At 52.5% G+C, this 8674-nt stretch overlaps 3 protein-coding genes across 3 annotated transcripts in view; 2 read left to right on the forward strand and 1 right to left on the reverse strand.

Moving 5' to 3' along the window:
• The first annotated feature begins 487 nt into the window (after positions 1 to 487).
• On the forward strand, positions 488 to 1780 carry RFeSP (Rieske iron-sulfur protein). The gene is made up of 2 exons (XM_003745541.2): positions 488 to 1055; positions 1179 to 1780. The coding sequence occupies exons 1-2, from the start codon at positions 578 to 580 to the stop codon at positions 1517 to 1519; spliced, it is 819 nt and encodes a 272-aa protein (XP_003745589.1). The 5' UTR covers positions 488 to 577; the 3' UTR covers positions 1520 to 1780.
• A 2251-nt stretch (positions 1781 to 4031) lies between these two features.
• LOC100902465 (uncharacterized) overlaps positions 4032 to 8674 on the reverse strand; it is an 18475-nt gene continuing 13832 nt past the window's right edge. The window contains exons 11-13 of the mRNA XM_018640404.2: positions 6324 to 6510; positions 5902 to 6063; positions 4032 to 4799 (exon numbers count right to left, since the gene is read on the reverse strand). Coding sequence (XP_018495920.2) covers positions 4331 to 4799; positions 5902 to 6063; positions 6324 to 6510 — 818 coding nt within the window. The 3' untranslated portion in view covers positions 4032 to 4330. The remainder of the gene's footprint in view (positions 4800 to 5901; positions 6064 to 6323; positions 6511 to 8674) is intronic.
• Positions 8198 to 8674, forward strand: part of LOC100907615 (methionine aminopeptidase 1) — a 1917-nt gene continuing 1440 nt past the window's right edge. Inside the window, exon 1 of the mRNA XM_003745542.2 lies at positions 8198 to 8355. Within this exon, the coding sequence (XP_003745590.1) occupies positions 8286 to 8355 (70 nt within the window). The 5' untranslated portion in view covers positions 8198 to 8285. The remainder of the gene's footprint in view (positions 8356 to 8674) is intronic.

Below are 8674 nucleotides of genomic sequence, written 5' to 3' on the forward strand. Positions count from 1 at the left end.
AATGTCCATGAGATTCGGGATCGCTCCTCCGATGAACGGTCTCTTCCGCTCCTGGACTGTTGAATCGGATCCATCGATTCTCAACCCTTCGAAACCGGGAGGGAGAATCATCTCGATGGAGAAAGCTCCTGGATCGATCGTGCTCTCATATCAAATATCGAAATCCCGGAGTGATCATGCGGGTGAGCCCCGGGACTCAAGCTTCGAGATTCCGGGGAACTTGAATGGAATCAAATCCAGGGACTCTGACGTCGAACTCGCCTCAGAAAAAGCGTAGCACTTTCTCCTCTCGGAATCCTCATTTGTCCGCAGAACCGCATCCTATGTTGCATTCCCGCTCATTCCCTGGAATGGGGGAGCAGAGATCCTGACGTACGATAGAAAGAGCGAAACATCAGTGGCCCTACCACGTCCTGCTGAGAGAGAGTCCTGCCCGCCCGCCCGCTGCGGTCACCACTGTTTCGAATCAGGCAAAGATCACAGACCCATGTAAACAATCGACGACCACCTCAGGTCTCAGGTCATCTTGAAGGGTTTGTTGGTGAACAGTGTACTGTTCTTGCTAGAGAATCCGAAAATGATATCGGTTCGAGGCAAGTCATCGCAAATCGGGCAGTTTCTGAAGGCGACCAGCAGCGTGGTTCCCTCTCAGAGCCGGCCCGTGGCTCGAGCCGTCAATGAGCTCAAACACGAGAACGGTCCCCACGAGGGACCAGCCATCACCGCTAGTGCCCTTGCTAGGTCGCTCCCTCAGCGATCAAGCATGCTCGCCGTCTCGGGATCTCTAACGGCCCCGTGCCAGATACGACTGGCTCACACGGATCTGAAGGTTCCGAATTTCGATCACTACCGTCCGGACGACCGCAAGACCGTCACCAAAAACTCCAGGGAGAGCAAGGTCTCTGTCGGATCGTACGTCGCTGGCGCTGCAGTTGGCGTTGCCGGTCTGTACTCGGCAAAGAATACAGTGGCCTTCTTCGTGGAAGCCATGGCGGCATCTGCCGATATTCTGGCGCTGGCAAAGATCGAGATCGATGTGACGTCCATTCCCGAAGGTGCGTTTGTCGGTTCCCATAGCCAGGACAGCGGTGCACTGAAATGAGCATTCTCCAACGTGTGAGGTGAAGCTCACTCGCATTCTCACCGGGGATTCACGCTGACGTCTCACTCTCTTTCAGGTAAAAACGTCACGTTCAAGTGGCGTGGGAAGCCGCTGTTTGTGAGGCACCGAACTGATGAAGAAATCAAGCGGGAAGCAGCTGTGAACCTCGCTGAACTCCGCGACCCGCAGAACGACAGCGATCGCACGGCCAATCCTAAATTCCTTGTCGTTCTCGGGGTGTGCACGCATCTCGGTTGTGTGCCCATTGCGAACGCAGGAAACTACGGGGGCTACTATTGCCCCTGCCACGGCTCCCACTACGACGGATCGGGTCGCATCCGGCTCGGACCCGCGCCCTTGAACCTCGAAGTTCCAGAACACAAATTCACGTCTGACACTACCCTAGTCGTAGGCTAGCAACTTCCCAATGCTGTCGTAGAATTTTGGAATCGGTTCGGATCCCGAGGGGAGTGCTTCTCTTTCGGGGGTCCGGGCTTGAAGTTTGTTAAAACTAGTATGAGGGACGAGGAACTTCGTTTCTGAGGCGGAAACCTGCGAGGAGGGAGCCGATGATGGTGATCATATAGTTGGAGAACGGATCGAGGGAGATGAGGACATCAGCGCCGGAAACTGCTGAAGTGTCGGAAGAGAAATAAACCCGAGAAGTAACGGAACAGAGTTGATCGTTTGGTGATTTCCCCCAGATCCTTCTCTGACTAATCGAGCTCACAACGCGTTGCTTCGGACGATGGAAGAAGCAGGGTGGTGCTCGGCGCTCTTCCCAACAATATCCATGAACAGGGGGTCAATTGACGGGGACGGTTTAGAAGGGTTCCAGGAAGGTGGGTGGTGTCCTACTGCTTGATCTGGAAAGCGACCTCAATCAATCGGAATCACTATATGTGCGTGGTCTTCGACAGGGGTGGTTCGTGGTGGAACGATGGAGAAGTCGGTTTGATTATGTCGTAAATTTCTGCTCGCAGGAATCCTCTGCAGTGGAAGCACGGACCTCCTCTTGATCCTGGCGGCCGTGCACGACCCAGTCTTAGAACATGCCAAAGCTAGCGATTCGTACTCTACAATGGTCGGTAAACGAGTCCAGCGACTCAAAGAGGGCAGAAGGCCCTGGGGAGGTAGGCTCATAGATGCTTCGATCACAGAAAGAGAATGAACGACCGACTGCGAGCTGTCTTCCTTGCATACCCTCGCTGAGGGGTCTGCTGCAGAAAACAGATAGCGCGAAGTCACCGCAGGCGTTCCGGATCAAGTTCTCAATATGTCAAAGGGATCTGAATGGATGACCAGATATACGTGAAGGGCTCAGGCGCGATGCTACATGGGTAGTGACGAGGATTCGAAATTTTTCCTAATCCAGAGGAGAGCTTCTCGCAGCTTATGATCTGATGAGATACGAAACCGCCTTTTGAGTGGGGGGGTGGCCTTAACATTGAGTTTCATTGACGTTGTTTTGGGCGGACAGTATCTCGGACAAACAAGTCAGCCAGTGTCACCACTTTAGGACTTTTAGTGGAGCCCGGAAGAGGTCTCCATGGTTATATACCTATACTCTCCAGTCTCCAGTCGCGTACTTGGGTGTATTCTCATGACCGTTGCCGGCCTGTAGGCCTCCGGTACTTGGCCCGTGTCAGAGTCTCGCAGGGCCCTTCGCAAGAGACCGAAGGAACGCAGCAGAAAAAGGGTAGGGAGAAAAGCCCGAAATCATCATGAATCCCGGCTGAAGATTGTAGCTTATACCATACCCCGGTTCCGCGCGACTCCCGTCTGGATGACGAGGCATAGCCTCAATCGAGCTGTCAGACCGCGGACGCAGATTCGAAGTCTCCGCCGAAGAGGAAGCTCCCAGGTACCGCAGGATTCCGTCGATCAAACCTCGTAGCGTGACAAGAGCAGGGGGATGTCGGAGATCTGTCTAGGATGGGGCGTTCGTGGCGGTGTTCCGTTGTTCTTTTTGCCGAGGTTCGGGGTGCTTTCCAAGGCAGCAATCTTCAATCGTAATGAGGACCTATATATCAGCTAGCTGCTGACGAGAGAAGAGAGAAAGACTACGTTTTGTTTGCGTCTCGAGAAGGTAGTTTCCGACATCTCGTCAAGGAAGAGCAGCGCGGCCGCTAAATATCATGCACACATCACACCGCATCGGCCAGCGACTAAATTTCGTGATGCAACAGACAAGTTCGGTGAGAGTGTAGACACTCACTGCTCTTGCCGTTCATCCTTGTGCCCTTATTGAACCACATGCCGTTAAGAGGCATTCCCGCGTGCCGCGCTTCTTTCCTGGGTTCGCCCGGGTACCGGGATTTCTGGCAGAGAAGTCATTTGCCGGGAAGCTAGTTCGCAGGGGACCCGAACTCTTTCGCCCTCGACCATGGAGAAGTTCGGAGAAGGGTGCTCCCGGAGATTCCATCCTGTAATCTGAGTATTGTTTGTGACGCGACAGATGACTGTATCTCTCGGATTGAGATCCGGCTCATAGATAGATCGGGGGGCGCCAGCGAGGCATCCCAGGACTGCCTTCTGGATCCAGTTCCGAACCGCATGTCAAAGAGGGAAGATGACGCTCCGAGACCATTCTACGGATGCAGGAAGACTCCTTAGTCGGCGGGATACCGCTTGCCGGGGTACGAGTGAATCGGAGAACTCCTGAATCTTCGGAATCGCTCAACGTTTTCGGATGGACATTTCAAAGCACGAGAGGGTGCATTCTGATGGCTGATCCCTTTATTCATCCCTTCCGAGGTGGCGACGATATCCGTATACTGCATGGGCAGCAAGAACAGCAAGAATATAGAAGATGAATAAGAGGGAAAAGAGCAAGCTTTCACGAGACGAGATCGTCCCACATCTTCCGAAACATTCGCGATACGGGACAGTCGAAACATGGCACACAGACGGACAGACATAGCGCTTTTATTCTATAGGAGGGATAAAATTCAGTAATTATTCACATCAATCATTTCCCTTTCATTCTCTTGACGTCTTTTCAGCCGATCATGGTGTCCTCTGGGCGCCCCCCATCATCGAGGGGCTTTCAGGGATCATGTGCCCGCCTCAGTCGCGAACTTATGTGTGTGTCTCAAAAATGCTTTATTGTGCGTTCTTAGAACGTTGGCAGACTCCTCAACTTTTGACAAATATAAAATCAAATTCATGTCGAAGGCGTCAGATTTGAATCTATGCCAACCTCTGGGCTCCCTTTCCTGGATGCCATTATTCACTATCGGCGCTTTCTGTACGAAAATGGGGATAAATCGGAGCCATAGGATTAATATCCACATTCTGGGTAAACAACAATGGGTAGAACAGTTGATGTCCATGATCCCACGTGTAGAGGCCGCTCTCCGCCGGGTTGTAGGTGATCATTGATGTGTTACGATACGGGTTGGTGAAGTTGAGGTTGACCGGTAAGCTCTGCTCGAGGTAGAGATCGAAAGCGAAGTTTATATGGGTAACGCCTTCGGTGACGCTGCTAACTCCGTAAAGGACGCCGCACACGATGAACATTTCTCCGACAGCGTGATGATCGAGCGTCAGATTCCAGACCCGCTCGACTTTCATGGAGGTCTCGTCGAATTTCAGGACCATCGTGTTCGTCGACTTGTCCGATGCGTAGACGGCCCAGAGCCCGTTTTCATCTGCCATGATATCAACGTGATTCTTCCGTGTCGCGTACAAATGCCTGCGGAAAGACGTCGCGTCACTTTAGTGTCGTGCCTCGTGGAAACTTCGAGCTGATGGCCTCGGCTACGGATCGGGTTTGGGGACTCAAAGGTAAAATGAGACTCAGGCTTCAGGAATATAGTTCGCATCGTTCCTACGGTCATCCTTCTTGGCCTCTTCGGGCTCGTTGCTCGCATTCCTGTAGTCTCCTCCTCGTGTTCGTTCTCTTACTTAACGAGGCGTTCACCGGGAGCCCGTCTCTGTTTCATCTTTCCTTTATTCCCCCTCACAACGTTCCGCTATGCAAATCAAGAGCGGCGGTGGCTAAGAATGAAGGCATCTCATTATGCTCCGCCTCGATCTAAGTCGAGCGCCGCGCAAAGGGGAGTCAACAAACCGACCCGTCAAGCCAAAAACCAATCTACGACTGACGAACTAACAAGCGAAGAATGCGTGAGCTCGGGAGACTCGTTCCCACGAGGAACAGAGTACCGCAACGAACCACACCTCGGAGCAATACATCTCGACTACGACGATCTAAACATTTCTTACGGCTTGTGGAGGGCACCACATCTAGACAAATCCTATGAGAGAGTTTGCGGTTCCGTAAACAAGGATTTCCCGCATCTTCCAAGGTATCTCTGGACACTCAGAGCAAAGTCACATACAATATGCTCGGAATCAATTGAGAGGTACTCCGGGGAAGAGGTCCCGGAGCCCGGATTTCAACTCCTCGAGAGATATTTCAAACCCCCGAGGAAAATTTTCCCGCATGAAGGAATCCTGAATGATCTTCGTTACTTCCAGAGGTGGGTGTCATTATTTTCCCGGGAAGGAGCCCGGGGACACGTCTCAGCCAAATCGGCAGATTACTTGCGAATTGGTCGCGACGGCGGCCTGAGCGTCAGCTCGCGTGAATAAGAGGAACAATCTTTGACATGACACCGAGCGAGGCCTCGAGTCTAGATCCGAGGCAAAAGTCCCTAGCGGCGTGCCGAGCCTGTCGCTCCTCGTGAATTAAACTTTTTTTTGTTCGCCCTGCGGAGCTCGAAAGCAGCTCCAGACATTCTGTGAGAGATTCTGGTACGTGAAAGACTAGCGAGGCTATGAGGAAACTTTACCTTGAAGATTTGCCGAATGTGACGTCTTCGATGTCCAGAGCTGCGGAAGTTTTATTCACAAGATCGTACCGGACTATGCTCCGAGTGTTCAATTGATGATAGAAGAATACATTGTTATAGATGACGTGAGAATTCCCCCTGAACGGATAGGGCAGCCCATGTCTGGAAGCGGAAAGGCCGGAACTTAAGAGGAGTCCTCAGCTCCGATAGGCATTAGTCACGGCATTCTTAGCAACGTGAACGAGACTACCTCTGTAGCCGATTCTCTATCGCGGCGACTGCTTTCAGAGAGCTCATAGAGACGCCTATAAGGAAACGCCGGAGAAGCCGGAGCGAGACGGGAGAGGTTTCCTTTCAGAAGTGTGGAAAACTCGCAGAGCCTTCGCGTTGGGCAGGAATCGGGGGGTTGGAGGATTTCCTACCTTTTGAAAAGTTTTCCATTGACGAACTCGAGGAGCGTATTGGGGTCCACGCTAAGGGTTACGAACGCTTTGGAGCTGTTGAACGTCCTCTTGAAGCTGTCTCGACCCCAGGCACCGTCGAAGTCCGAACTCTGTCGAATCAGGACAGCCTTTCCAACTTTGGCCAGGAAACGACGTCTCGCACATTCTGCGGAGAAGCATCAAGAGTATTGAACATCACTCGTAAAGAGCTGAGGAACCTAGGAACCTATCCAACTCCCCTGCAGATCGGATTTATTTATAATATGAATGTTCGAGATCTGTCTCGTTAACAACCATGGTCTGAGTACCAGGGAGTACCCGGGAGTACCATACTCCGAGGAAGAAAGTTGATCTCAAATAATCCAGGGACAGTCTCGGAGCGTGAACAGTTCTCGGGGTCGCGGAAGGGGCAACGGTCTAAATTCGAAAACCTCCTCGGAAATAATTCCCGCAATGCTCCACAGCGTCATCATTCTTAATAGTGAACAGCGACATACTGGGTCCCTGCTTTGTCAGTGCCGTTGTGGAGCGTGTTCTGGAAACTTCCGGAAGCTACGGCGGGTCCCGTTGGTGGTTTGGGCTTGCATGTCCGCCTACCACCTCACGTTATCACAGCGATAGGGGGCACAGGGCCTCCGCGACTGCTCATAACCCGGGCAATGCTCACTTCCGGCGCCCGAACGAGAACACGCGGAATACAACTTCCTGTCTACCAGGCCCCGCAAGATATCCCCCCATCCGCGCGTTGCGGCCCACGGCGACCCTAGGAGCTTGTTCGTTTGCCATGGAATGCGGGAGCTTCAATTTCCTTTGTTTCCCCTCGAAGCTTACCGCTACCAAAATCTCGAGCATAGGATGTGCGCGATGGAACCGATAGTGAAGAAATGATATGACTCGCCCGGAGCTCGTAGTTCCCTCTCCTCTGGAGAATAAGTTTCACAATCGAGGATAATTAGAGAATCACTTCGCATTGTTTGATTACCACCACCCATAAGGCGGGTAATACCGTCGGGGGAATTCCGGAGAGCAGCTCGACTCATTTGCTCCGTGACCCGGCGACAAAGAGAGAAGTATCAACAGACTTGACTGGATTCTGCTATCCTGCCGCCCTGGCGCCTGGTAGACTGCCATTTTCGCACACGTACATATATGTTCAAGCATCGTGTCTCGTTGTCGAACGTACGTCAGGGGATGATTTCGTCTTGTGCTATGATTTCCCTAGGCTCGAGCGAGTGAGTTGCTCAGGATTTTTCGATGGATTTTCGATTATTGTGGTCCCTCGGGCCTCCACTGACCAGCATGTGGATTTTTTTCGTCTGGATTCTCCTACTGATGTCGAGAGAATACCATTGATTGTGACGCTGCCTACTAGCGAGCCGAATTCTCTCATCTGAAGAGGAAAGTCTTGGAGTCCATTTAAGGCCTCCCGGCAAACGAAATGATTGTCCTGGGGAGGACCTCTGTCGAAATAGGGAAAGTCCAAGCCATCCATGAGAAACGAGTGGACTCCCGCGTGTAAGATACACCCCTTAGTTCCCCGGTCCCATAGCACCCACACGTATTGATATAAGAGACGTTCGCGTATGAAGACGTTTTTCCGCTTCCCCCGAGGCGTCATGTGGTAGCGGCTCCATATCAGGGACTGGGGAGGGACATATGTTGAGACTTCCTCGAAGCTGGCACCGAAAATATCGATCTTCAAGCTTTCCGCTTACCGCAGATCGACTATTGTGCTTCGAACGGGTCTTTTCCCGGGAGTATGCGCCGAGCGCGTCATCATTGGGCTCTCCCGGGGCGAACGGGCGCCTAAAAATCCATCCATTCGCTCTTGCCGCGGCAAGGATAACAACACTGCCTACGGCAGTCGAAAACGTGCACACTCTTCGACTTCGCTCCTTATCCGTCGAATGGTGTTGTGATCCAGTGGGAAACGGAATCACTATGGAGAAATGTCAAACAGAAGGATGTGAGAACGCAGCCAAGCTGCAATGTCCAACGTGTCTGAAGCAAGGTTCGTCTTCGTCACCTGTTCGATTCGCCAAGCGCATAAGTCAGGCACACGGAATGAGCATCGCCGGCTCGTGGGCCGGCGCCCCAATGCCGAAGCAGACATGGTTGTCCGCGCGAATGAGCGCGCAGTTTTCCACGCGAATATTTCGGCATGATCGCGTCGTTGCACCGAGTCTCGTCTGCGGATGTTTGAGACTTTGCGAGAGCCTTCGGCCTCCCAATTCGATCCCCCGGATTCTTGAAGTTGGAGAATCCCACTCGGAATTCCGTTTTTCCCTGCCGAGAGCTCCGATATGAATCGACGTTGGATAGGAAATCAG

This window comes from Galendromus occidentalis, unplaced genomic scaffold (assembly GCF_000255335.2).
Source record: "Galendromus occidentalis unplaced genomic scaffold, Mocc_1.1 scf7180000077484, whole genome shotgun sequence".
NCBI lineage: Eukaryota > Metazoa > Arthropoda > Arachnida > Mesostigmata > Phytoseiidae > Galendromus > Galendromus occidentalis.